The sequence below is a fragment of the Oryx dammah genome, unplaced genomic scaffold, assembly GCF_014754425.2.
Source record: "Oryx dammah isolate SB20612 unplaced genomic scaffold, SCBI_Odam_1.1 HiC_scaffold_21, whole genome shotgun sequence".
Lineage (NCBI taxonomy): Eukaryota > Metazoa > Chordata > Mammalia > Artiodactyla > Bovidae > Oryx > Oryx dammah.
The window spans coordinates 52,991,877-53,004,371 of record NW_024070205.1 but is presented as its reverse complement, the minus strand read 5'-3'; the positions used below and the strand labels follow the sequence as shown (position 1 = coordinate 53,004,371).

Genomic DNA, 12,495 nt, shown 5'->3' with positions numbered 1-12,495 from the left:
CATCACAATATTGTAAACTAATTATCCTCCAATTAAAATAATTTAAATAGACACATTAAAAAAAAAAAGATGTAACTAAAGGGACTTCCCTGGAGGTCCAGTGGTTAAGACTCTGCACTGCCAATGCATAGGTTCGATCCCTGTTCAGGGAATAAAATCCCACATGGCACGCAGTATGGCCAAAAGATAAAAAAGAGGTAACTAAGGTAAAATGAAGTCATATGGGTGGGCCCTAATCCAATGTGACCAGTGTCTTCTTAAGAGATTAGGATACAGACACACACAGAAGGAAAAGCAAGTAACCAATCCTGACAACTCCTAGATCGTGAACCTGTAGCCTCCACAACATTAAGGAATACAATTTCTGTTGTTTAAGCCACCTAGTCTATGATGCTTTTTGATGGCAGCCATGGCAACCCCCTCCAGTACTCTTGCCTTGACGGAGGAGCTTGGTGCAGGCTACTGTCCATGGGGTCGCAAAGAGTCAGGCATGACTGAGCAACTTCACTTTCACTTCACTTAGCAAACTAATATACAGACAAAGGGAAAGAAGAAAACAGAGACACCAATATACAAAGCAGAGATAATTAATGAGGCAAGATATCAGAAGACCTGGAACTGAGGCACAAAAGAAGGATTTAATCTGTAGTGCAAGGACTACACGAGTGACACATTTTTAGACAGTCAGGAAGCTGAAGGAGATCATGCCTGATGGTTTTCATTTTTTAGTGAAGAAAAGAAGTAATACTACTGACCAGTGAGTAAGATGCTGAAATCTAAGAAGTAGCCATTTTCATTAATAACAAGGGCAGCTCCTTGCATATAACTGGTGCTTGATAAACGCCTGTATAAATGAACTGAGTTCTAAACCTGTGGATTGGTGAACTAAAGCTAGCAGCTATAAATATCAACTGGAAATTTAGGCAGGATGGAAATTTAAAAAATGGTTGGAAAGGGGCTTCCATGGTGGCTCAGTGGTAAAGAACCCCCTGCCAATGCCCGTGACGTGGGTTTGAACCCTGGTCCAGGAAGATCCCACACGCTGCAGGACAACTAAGCCCATGAGCCTCAACTGCTGAGCCTGTGCTCTAGAGCCCAGGAGCAACAACTGCTGAGCCCAAATGCTCTAGAGCATATGCTCTGCAACAAGAGGAGCCCCCGCAATGAGAAGCCCAAGTACCATAACTAGAGGGTAGTTCCCGACGGCTGCTAGAGGAAAGCCCTCGCAGCACGAAGACCCAGTGCAGCCACACAAATAAATAAACAAATAAAATCTTTTTTTAAAGAAAGGTAGGGAAGAAAAGCAAAACTTTGGAGACTACATTTCTTTACCTGTACATTCTTTGTAAATCAGATGCTAAGACTCCAGTGTCCACATATTTGCCACATCTGTTGCTGGTGAGGTACTAAAACAGAAAACACAACAAATAAAACACAACAGTTCAGACTCAGTGACTGTAATCAACAACTAAGCAAGTGAGCTATTCGAACATGTTATACTTTAGTGCAAACTCTTTATTAATAAAGTATGCTAGAAACATAAACAAAAATCACCAGATAATTGTCAAGTCAGAATCAAAGAATTTAATTATTATTAATCACTATGGCAATGCAATGACAATAACCAGAATGGCTATAAGGCAGTAGGTGAGAGCTTATTATATCCTAGATTCCCAAACATACCACAACAAAGCACTGAACTCGTAAGAGCACTAAGGGGTATTTTAAATTTGAAGGAACAGAATAATATTTGATCTGTCCATCTGCAGGAACTATATGTGACCCTCAAACAACATGAGTTTGAACTGCACTTGTCCACTTATAGCAGAGTTTTTCGATAAATACATTTTACAGTACTACATGATCCAGGGCTGGTTGAATATGCCAATATAGAACCACAAATATAAAAAGCCAACTGTAGCTATATACAGATTTTCAAACGAATGGGGTTGGGAGGAGAAGGGATGTTGGCATCCCAACTCTCATATTGTTCAAGGGTCAGTTGTACTAGCCTGAGACAATTTATGGTTTCAATATTAAAGCACCTTCTGATGATGTCATATCTTTGCAAAACTGGGTTTCCAGCATTTCCTATAATAAAAATCAAGGTGGAACAGGAAATGAATAGCAGTGTCAATCTGATCAATAAGTAAGAGAAGTCATGCAGTGCCCAAAAGGCATACAAATTTCACCAGTAAATAACTGTGGTTATTTAAGAATGAAATATTGGGTCAGCCAAAGTAAAAAACCTGAATGGACTTTTTGGCCAACCCAATACAAACGTACTGGGGCCTGGGCTTCCCCAGTGGCTCAGCTGGTAAAGAATCCACGTGTAATGCAGGAGACCTGGGTTCGATCCCTGGGTTGAGAAGATCCCCTGGAGAAGGAAAAGGCTACCCACTCCAGTATTCTGGCCTGGAGAATTCCATGGACTCTATAGTCCACAAGGTCATGAAGAGTTGGACACGACTGAGGGACTTTCACTGACGGACTTTGGGACCTAGAAACAATATGAAAAAAACTACTAAGAAACTAAGGGCCTGGTAAACCTGTTCTAGGGGCCTTTTACACATTCTCTCTTTTAGTGCTCACAATGCTGTGAGGTAGATATTACTCTCCCCCTATTTATTTTTTAAAAATTATTTATTTATTGGCTGTGCTGGGTCTTCGTTGCTGCACGGGCTTCTCATTGCAGTGTCTTCTCTTGCTGCAGAACAGGGGCTCTAGGACGCGCAAGCTTCAGTATTCGTGGCTCCAGGCTCTAGAGCACAGCCTCAGTAGCTGCGGTACATGGGCTTAGTTACTTCGGGGCATGTAGGCTCTTCCTGGATCAGGGATGGAACCATGTCTCCTGTATTGGCAGGCAGATTCTTTATCACTGAGTAACAAGGGAAGCCCTCTCCCCTGATTTAAAAGCTTGCTTACTTACTTACTTTAAAAACTTACTTACTTGCTTACCAGCCTGTAAGTTACAGGGCCAGATTTCAAACCTAGAATGTTTAGTGATCAACTCCCAAGTTTCAATATTTGCTAATTATCTAGTCTAGGTTCCCCACGTCATACAGCAATTTCTTCTCAAGGATCCCTAACACATGAGAACTGCCTCTGCATAAATGCTGCCAATGGCAAGAGACTAGGTGTCCAAAGCTGCAGTTTCACTTAATTGTCCCCTTTTGTGGACTCCTATAGCATGCTGTCATTTACCACAGTCAATCTTGAATTGCACATATATATCTCAAACCCACTTCAAATCAGAAAGTAACAGGACTAAAACCACTTTAACCTGCTAAGTTTTAATCTGTTATACAGCAATAGATTAACGAGCTAGTTAAAAGGAGGCAAGTGTACTACTTGAAAGAAGATGTCTAAAACATATTGCTCAACGAAACAAACAAGCAGCAGAAGAGATGCAGATGAGCCTGTGTGATTAAAAAAAAATCTCTAAGTGCATATATGCATACAAAATTTTAAGACAGAAACTCTCCACGATTACTCATGCAGAAGTGGAGATGAAAAGAATTCTTTCTTCTCATTTTACACCCTCCAGTTCCCTTTATGTTAAACCATAAGAACCTATTACTTTTTTTTTTTTAATTTGCCAGCACGTCAAAAAGAACTTTTATTCTGATTCGAATAGCCTCTTATGCACTCATGCTTTCTTGCCAGATGCCTTTGGAGCAGGAGCTTTCTGGGATGGAGCTTTCTGACCCTTCTGAGTTTTAGGAGGAGGTGCTGCCTTCTGGCCTGCAGCTTTCTGGGCAGGAACCTTCTGGGCTGTAGCCTTCTTACCCTCAGTGGTGATCTTTTTTGCTAGAACCTTGGCAGCAGTAGCAGCTACTGCAGCTGTCCCCTTAGCAGCAAGGGCTTTCTTGGGAGAAGCTTTCAGGAGAGCTGCCTTTTGAAGTTTCTTAACTTCAATCTTGATTAGTCTGTTCCTCATTTTCCTTGCCTTCATGACTTTGTAATGATCAAAATCTGTCATCCTGGCTTTCTTTTCTCTGGCTTCAATCTTCTTGGCCGACCTTGTGGCTGCCCACTTTGCATTGATATCTGCCTTCTCCCAGGCTTTCCGGACATACTTCTGGCAGGCACTGTGTGGGAACTTGAGGATGAAGTCAGTGAGCTGCATGCATTTGAAAGGCATAGCTTGTCTCCTTACCTGAGTGCAAGGTCCATCCACCAAAGCCCTGTTCTGATCAATAACATCTACAATCGCGACCAGCTTCCAGGCATGAGGCCCAAAGGAGACGTAGGCCACCCGGCCAACCTCTACGAAGCGCCATAACACCATGTTGGTGGCGTTCGGCGAGAAGGAACTCTTATTTTTTAAATTACTATTAATTTGACGGTGCCAGGTCTTGGTTGTGGCACACAGTATCCCTGGTCTTCATTGCAGCATGTGGGACCCAGTTCCCCGACCAGGGTTCAACCCAGGTTCCCTGCATCGGGAGCATGCAGTCTCAACCACCAGACCACCAGGGAAGTCCCCCTATTACTTTTATAATGAACCAAAGTAAAAAGAGAGGAAAACTGCTAATGTCAAACGCTGCAGAGCAGTCAAGTGTGGCAAAAACTGAGAAGAGGCCACTGGATTTAGCCATTAGGAGTCACTACTCAAGAGATCCGAATAAACTAAAGCAGCAAATTGTGCAAACATTCAGAGAAAGAACAATTAAATGAGTAAACTGCAAAAACAAAAATCCTGTGCCCAGGAAGTTTGAGAAGGTCCATATGGATAGGACCGTGCAATCAAGGGAGATTACAAAAGAGGAAAAAAGCAATGGACAAAAAGGTAGATGGGGCCAAAATACAAAGGGCTATTTAGGATGGATTTTACTCTAGATGTCTGAAAGTCCACAGAAGGGTTTTGAGTAGGACCCTGGCACACTCCAATTATCCCTTTAAAATGATCTCCCTGGCTGCTTTGTGTAGAACAGACTAAGTAAAACCAGAAACAGTGAGAACAGTTAGGAAGTATTTCAACAGTCTAAAGGGAGTGTGGTTTGAACTAGGGGGTTAGAAACAAAGTGACAGTCTTTCAGTCCTGTCCGACTCTTTGCGATCCCATGGTCTGTAGTCCATGGAATTCTCCAGGCCAGAATACTGAAGTGGGTAGCCTTTCCCTTCTCCAGGGGATCTTCCCGACCCAGGAATCAAACCGGGGTGTCCTGCATTGCAGTTGGATTCTTTACCAACTGAGTTATCAGGGAAGCCCAAGTGATTAGGTTTGAAGTATATTTTGAAGGTAAAGCCAAGTAGGTCACTGATTAATTGGTTACAGGAAGCAAGAGTCAGAATGATTCTTAAGGTTTTGGGCCTTAACAAATGGATGGATGGTGTGATGTCATTTACTGAAATAAACAACACAAAGAACAGAACAGTTTGGAGAAGAAGATCAATACTCTAAGTTGAAATCCTATAAGATACTCATGAGGAGATGTTGAGTAGGCAGCTGGATATATCAATCTGGAATTCAAGATACAATCAGCACTGGATTATAATATAAATTTTGAAGTCATAAATGAGTGTATAATAATTAAAGGTACTAGATTGGATGAGATCACCTAGAAGTGTGCATAGATAAAATATAAAGAGAAGGTAAAAGCACAGGTGCTTAAGGCACTTCCAACATTTAAAGGTGACAGGAAGAAATAGACTCAAAAAACTGACGATATAGGAGCTGGAAGGGTAAAAGAAAAACAAGTTGAGAACATAGCTCTTAAAGTCTCTCTCCGTCCTCCTGAGTGCTTAGTAACCTAAATGTCCAAGGCATTTACGACACAATGCATTCCACTGACGATTATGAATACGAAAAAAAAAAAAAAAAAGGCAGATAAAGCGCCCGTTATAAAGTAAGATTCAGAGTACTTGTCTTTACTGGTGTCCGAACCTGATTCCAAGTTTCCTAAGAAAGTAAGTTAACGTATTCTTTACCACGCCGAAAGCAATTCGTCCCTACAAGGTTTCGAGGAATACTTCCTTCCCAACTTGACAAAACAGGAAATTTTAAACTCAAATGCCATCTCCACTCTCTTTACGGATCTGCACAAAGGTCAGGCAGATCCGGGCAGGCTCTCATCAAGCTGCTGCCTCTCATGGTTTCGGACTGCGCCTTGAACCTCGGCCGCACAGTGAGGGAGAAAGGGGCTTGAACCACCCGCGAAGAAGTGGAGTCGTCAACAGCTCCACGCTCGAAGCCAGACTGGCACTGGCGGCAAGTCAGTTCGATCTGGAAGCCTCCCCCTCTTCTCCCAGCTGCGGAGAGAAAGGGCCTCTGGGGCTGCTGAGCAGCGAACGCGGAACACTCTGAGAGCTGGCCGTGCAGCATACACACCTGGATGACGCGCTGCTTCAGTTTATTATCCACGAACCTCGCGGGCCTGGGCTTCATCGCAGATGCCTCGGATGTTGCTGCACGGACTTCACGTGAACCGGGGGCTTCCCCGAAGCTGCCCACGGCGATTGCCGGGTCAGCTGCCCACGGAAAGGCGCCCCAGCCGCCCTAGCCCACGCCGTTCCCTTCAAGACTTTTGTACCGCGAGTAAAGGGGAAAAAAATCACCAAGAACACGAAGAATATTTGAGAGCAGAAGGGAGTTTTTCAGAGTCTTATTTTACAGGCTTGTCCAAGAGGTCCTGGAAGACAAGGACCTATTTGAACACGCGCAACTTTATTGTTCCCGACTCTGCGCACACGCTCAGGGGCGGGAGCTGGGAGGTTCCTGCGGGGGCGTGGCTATCCACATCTGTAACAGTGTTTCTAGCCTGTCTAGGCGCACCGTTTGCCAATTTAGTTAATCTTGACCTGGAATCTTAAAACCGAAACTAGATAATTGTGATGATTAGATCGGGGTAAAAACACACCGCCACCCTCCCGCTTATTTTTCCACCCAGTGACCCACGTTAGTGAGTCCCAACAAAGGGGCTTGGTGTCCAAAAAAAAAAAAATTAGCTTAACCAGAAAACTAAACCATCTGTTACATTTGGGAATCGCTTGGTCTTATGGTATTTTCGGCAGATAATTCCTTGAGCACATCCACTGGCAGACTCCATCTTGGGCTAGAAACTGCCAGGGATTTTCTTAACTGTATGTATTTGCCCACAAAGAAGTTTATCTTGCATCTCAGAAGATACAAATAAAGAATCAATTTTCAAAAAATTTACTGTCTTTCGTTTCTACCTGTTTGCTTGTTTCAATTGTGTTCTCAGTATTCTTATTTGAGGTCTTGCTTGGCTTATGAGACTGTTAAGTGCAGCCTATATGTCAGAAAATTTGAAAACTCAGCAGTGGCCACAGGACTGGAAAAGGTCAGTTTTCATTCCAATCCCAAAGAAAGGCAATGCCATAGAATGCTCAAACTACCGCACAATTGCACTCATCTCACATGCTAGTAAAGTAATGCTCAAAATTCTCCAAGCCAGGCTTCAGCAATACATGAACCATGAACTTCCAGATGTTCAAGCTGGTTTTAGAAAAGGCAGAGGAACCAGAGATCAAATTGCCAACATTCGCTGGATCATGGAAAAAGCAAGAGAGTTCCAGAAAAACATCTATTTCTGCTTTATTGACTATGCCAAGGCCTTTGACTGTGTGGATCACAATAAACTGGAAAATTCTGAAAGAGATGGGAATAACAGACCACCTGACCCACCTCTTGAGAAACCTATATGCAAGTCAGGAAGCAACAGTTAGAACTGGACATGGAGCAACAGACTGGTTCCAAGTAGGAAAAGGAGTACTCCAAGGCTGTATATTGTCATCCTGCTTATTTAACTTATATGAGAAACATCATGAGTACATCATGAGATGTACTTATATGAGTACATCACGAGAAATGCTGGGCTGGATGAAGCACAAGCTGGAATCAAGTTTGCCAGGAGAAATATCAATAACCTCAGATATGCAGATGACACCACCCATATGGCAGAAAGTAAAGACGAACTAAAGAGCCTCTTGATGAAAGTGAAAAAGGAGAGTGAAAAAATTGGCTTAAAGCTCAACATTCAGAAAATGAAGATCATGGCATGCAGTCCCATCACTTCATGGCAAATAGAGGGGGAAACAGTGGCAACAGTGGGTGACTTTATTTTGGGGGGCTCCAAAATCACTGCAGATGGTGATTGCAGCCATGAAACTAAAAGATACTTACTCCTTGGAAGGAAAGTTATGACCAACCTTGACAGCACATTAAAAAGCAGAGACGTTACTTTGCCAACAAAGGTCCATCTAGTTAAGGCTATGGTTTTTCCAGTGGTCATGTGTGGACGTGAGAGTTGGACTATAAAGAAATCTGAGCGCCGAAGAATTGATGCTTTTGAACTGTGGTGTTGGAGAAGACTCTTGAGAGTCCCTTGGACTGCAAGGAGATCCAACCAGCCCATCCTAAAGGAGATCAGTCCTGAGTGTTCATTGGAAGGACTGATGTTGAAGCTAAAACTCCAATATTTTGGCCACCTAATGCAAAGAGCTGACTCATTTGAAAAGACCCTGATGCTGGGAAAGATTGAGGGAAGGAGGAGAAGGGGACGACAGAGGATAAGATGGTTGGATGGCACCACTGACTCAATGGACATGAGTTTGGGTAGGCTCAGGGAGTTGGTGATGGACAGGGAGGCCTGGTGTGCTATAGTTCATGGAGTTGCAGTCAGACAAGACTGAGCAACTGAACTGAACTGAACTGAACTGAAGCAGTGTGTTGAGGTATGGAGAAGAGATGGAATTAAGAGAAGGCAGTGAAATGTTGACAGTGTGGATAAAGAATGTTGCCTGCCATTTTAGTAAACAAAGAATGTTGTGGCCCTAATGCCATCAGCCATATCCTGCCCCTAATGGTGCACCCTGAGAGGACTACCGGAGCAGGCTGCAATTTCCTACTCGAGGAGATCCTCCACTTGATCCAGGAATTGAACCCGTGTCTTTTATGTCTCCTGCATTGGCAGGCAGATTCTTACCACTTATCGCCACTTGGGAAGCCCACGAAGTGTTAGTCACTCAGTCGAGTCAGACTCTTTGAGACCCCATGAACTGGGGAAATGGCAACCCACTCCAGGATTCTTGCCTGGGAAATCCCATGGACAGGGGAGCCTGTTGGGCTACAGTCTATGGGGTCACATAGAGTCGGACTCAACTGAGGGACTCAATTGAGTACCAAATGTACTACGTAGAATAAAACAGGCCCAGGAGCATTACAACATATACCAAGCAGCATAGTTTATTAGTCTATAATTTGTTTGAGAGTAATATCTTATATTTGGGGTCAGCTTCATGGGTGTGTGACCTGTGCAGTTGCAAAGAGCTTTGTGCTCAGAAAGGGCTCAACACCAGGTTAATGCTCCACAATTGCTACCCTGAAATTCTTAATACTGTTTGAGCATGTGGCCCCTTATTTTAATTTTGTACAGGGCCCTGAAAATTATATAACTTATTTGGACCTTAAGTATTCTAGAATGCAAACCTGTTAAGGGCAAGGAGTATTTTTCACCCATTTATTGCATCAGATGCAGTAGGCACTAATTCAAAGTAAGTTAATGCTCAGCATCAATAATGGCAATGGCACCCCACTCCAGTACTCTTGCCTGGAAAATTCCAGGGATGGAGGAGACTGGTGGGCTGCAGTCCATTGGGTCGCTAAGAGTCTGACACAACTGAGCGACTTCACTTTAACTTTTCACTTTTCACTTTCATGCATTGGAGAAGGAAATGGCAACCCCCTCCAGTGTTCTTGCCTGGAGAATCCCAGGGACGGGGGAGCCTGGTGGGCTGCCGTCTATGAGGTCACACAGTCGGATACTACTGAAACAACTTAGCAGCAGCAGCATAACATTTTCCATTGGAATTGTTTCTAGTAATTATTGCCCTGGAGATAATTTTACATCAATTTCAGTGTTCAAATTTTACAGTACCATACAGCTAAACCAAAAAGATTGCTGAACAGTAACCTGAGTGCATGTACATCTCAAGAACTTCCTGCTGCTGCTGCTGCTAAGTCACTTTAGTCGTGTCTGACTCTGTGCAACCCCATAGAGGGCAGCCCACCAGGCTCCCCGGTCCCTGGGATTCTCCAGGCAAGAACACTGGAGTGGGTTGCCATTTCCTTCTCCAATGCATGAAAGTGAAAAGTGAAAGGGAAGTCTCTCAGTCGTATCCGACCCTTCACGACCCCATGGGCTGCAGCCTACCAGGCTCCTCCGTCCATGGGATTTTCCAGGCAAGAGTACTGGAGTGGGGTGCCATTGCCTTCTCCCAAATGAGAATAGGCAAAGACTATTCAGAGATTGCGAAAATAGCAAGGGAGTTGACCACCATCACTTACATTTTGGCAGAGACTCAAAGGCGGGTAAAGGACTGGGAAAGATTCATAGCTGAGAGAAGGGAAGGTTTCAGATGTGTGCTAACTGAAGGCTGTTGGCACGGAGAAGCTGTAGAAGGGCTAACTAAAAAGCAGGGCATCTCTGTGACCAGTTGTGTGTGCTCAGTCCCTCGGTTCTGTTTGACTCTTTGTGAGCCCATGGACTGTAGCCCCCCATAATACTAGAAGCGTTGCCATTTCCTGCTCCTGGGGATCTTCCTGACTCAGAAATCTAATCTGCATCCCTTGTGTCTCCTGCATCGGCAGGTGGATTCTTTACCACCATGCCAGCTGGGAAGCCCAGGTGACTACTTAGGGGAGCATATTTGTTTTTTTCTGGTGAGTCCTGTCAGTGGAGTCCTAGACATTCAGGACCAATGCTACAGGGGTTATTGTTTGTCTTCTGGGACTGTTTGCTAGAGATATTGTTCTGACTTCCTATAAGTCTAACTTGTAGATAGCAGGTTGGTTTCCTGGGCTGGTTGCTGCAGATTGTAAATCAGAGCATAGTTTTTCTGTTTTGTTTTACAGGGTCTGGCCATTGTTCATTTGAACAGTTTCTCACCTTTATGTCTCATAAGGGTTCCAGTTTAGACAATGAATTATATAGTCATCAATGTATAATATGGAGGAATATGGAGAAAAACTGTGAGAGTGTGCATAGCTGAGATTCCTTACCAAGGTTCAAAAGGGAGGTTGCCTGCTTGCTGTGAGCTTGAGGCTGAGTCTGTACCCATGTTTTCTGAGATGAGGAAAAAAATATTTGATTTGGTTTATTTTGTGAAGGCCAATAATTCTGATTTCTAATCAAGTTTGTCCTCCTTTGAGATGAATGCCTTATTCACATCCCTAATCCTAAGAGAATAAAAGTAATACTTTGAGCTGGCATTTTTTCATTATATCTACAAACGTTTATTGTCTACTATATGGCAGTCGGTATGCTAAAGTCAGAGGATACAGTGATAATCACAGATATGGTCTTGGAACTTATATTCTAGTGAGAAGGTCAAGCAGTGGGCTGGCAAAATAATAAAACACATGGAACTTCCCTGGTGGTCCAGTGGTTAAGAATCCACCCTGCAGTGCAGGAGACATGGGTTTGATCCCTGATTGGAGAACTAAGATCCCACATGCCATGCATGCTGCAACTAAAACCTGATGCAGTCAAAATAAATAAATAAACAAACAAACATATGATTACAATAATGACAAAGTTCAAAAGTTGAGTCTAAGATTAATGTGAAAGAACAAATGGCCAAGAAGAGCAAAAGATTGTTGAATGAGAATTTAATATCATTACTCTTAAAAAAAAAACTTTACTGATGTATCTTGCATCTATAATAAAATGTATTCATCTTAAGTGTATAATTCAATACTTTTTAAACTGAGGTAAAATTAACATGAAATTTACCATTTTAAGTATAATACAGATGATATTTTGTGACTTTTAGTATATTTACAGTGTTGGGCCAGCGTCATGAATAGTAGTTCAAGAATATTTTCATCAGTTCCAAAAGAAAGCCGGTGCCCTTTAAGCAATCACTCCCAATTCCTCCCTTTCCTCAACCCCTAGAAAGCATTCTAAGCCACTTTTTGGATCTATGAAAGTGAAACTGAAAGTGTTAGTCACTTATTCGTTTCATACTCTTTGCAACCTCATGGACTATAGCCCGCCAGGCTCCTCTGTCGGTGGGATTCTCCAGGCAAGAATACTGGAGTGGCCAGCCATTCCCTTCTGCAGGGGATCTTACCAACCCAAGGATTGAATCCATGTCTCCTGCATTACAGATGGATTCTCTACTGTCTATCTCTTTGGATTTGCCTATTATGGACATTTCATATGCATGAAATCACACAATATGTGACTTTTTGTGTCTGGCTTCTTTCACTGAGCATAGTTTGTTTCCAAGATTTATCCAGGTTGTAGCATGTATTGGCATTTCATTCATTTTGTGGTTGTGTAATATTCCATTGTATAGATGTCACATTTTACTCATCAATTCATAGTTGTTTGACATTAGGATTATTTCATCTTTTTAGCTTATAAGAATAATGCTGCTTTGAGCATTTGTATACAAATTGTTCTATGAATACCTGGGTTCAGTTTTGTTGGGTATATAGCTAAGATTGGGATTGCTAAGTCATGT

General features: G+C 42.9%; 2 protein-coding genes across 5 annotated transcripts in view; both read right to left on the bottom strand.

Annotated features, from left to right (window-relative positions):
* NVL (nuclear VCP like) overlaps positions 1-6,443 on the bottom strand; it is an 88,057-nt gene extending 81,614 nt beyond the window's left edge. For 2 of the 4 annotated variants that reach the window (XR_005725019.1, XM_040263691.1), the window contains exons 1-2: positions 6,335-6,440; positions 1,333-1,406 (exon numbers count right to left, since the gene is read on the bottom strand). Coding sequence is in view for 2 of the 4 variants with exons in the window: in XM_040263691.1 (XP_040119625.1) it covers positions 1,333-1,406; positions 6,335-6,391 (131 nt within the window). In the remaining 2 variants the exon portion in view is untranslated. Of the gene's footprint in view, positions 1-1,332; positions 1,407-6,334 lie in introns of all 4 variants that reach the window. The other 2 variants (XM_040263690.1, XM_040263689.1) reach the window with 2 other exon arrangements.
* LOC120880368 (60S ribosomal protein L14-like) lies at positions 3,581-4,310 on the bottom strand. The gene has a single exon (XM_040263698.1). It carries the CDS (start codon positions 4,289-4,291, stop codon positions 3,650-3,652), a length of 642 nt encoding a protein of 213 aa, XP_040119632.1. The 5' UTR covers positions 4,292-4,310; the 3' UTR covers positions 3,581-3,649.
* Positions 6,444-12,495: the final 6,052 nt, after the last annotated feature.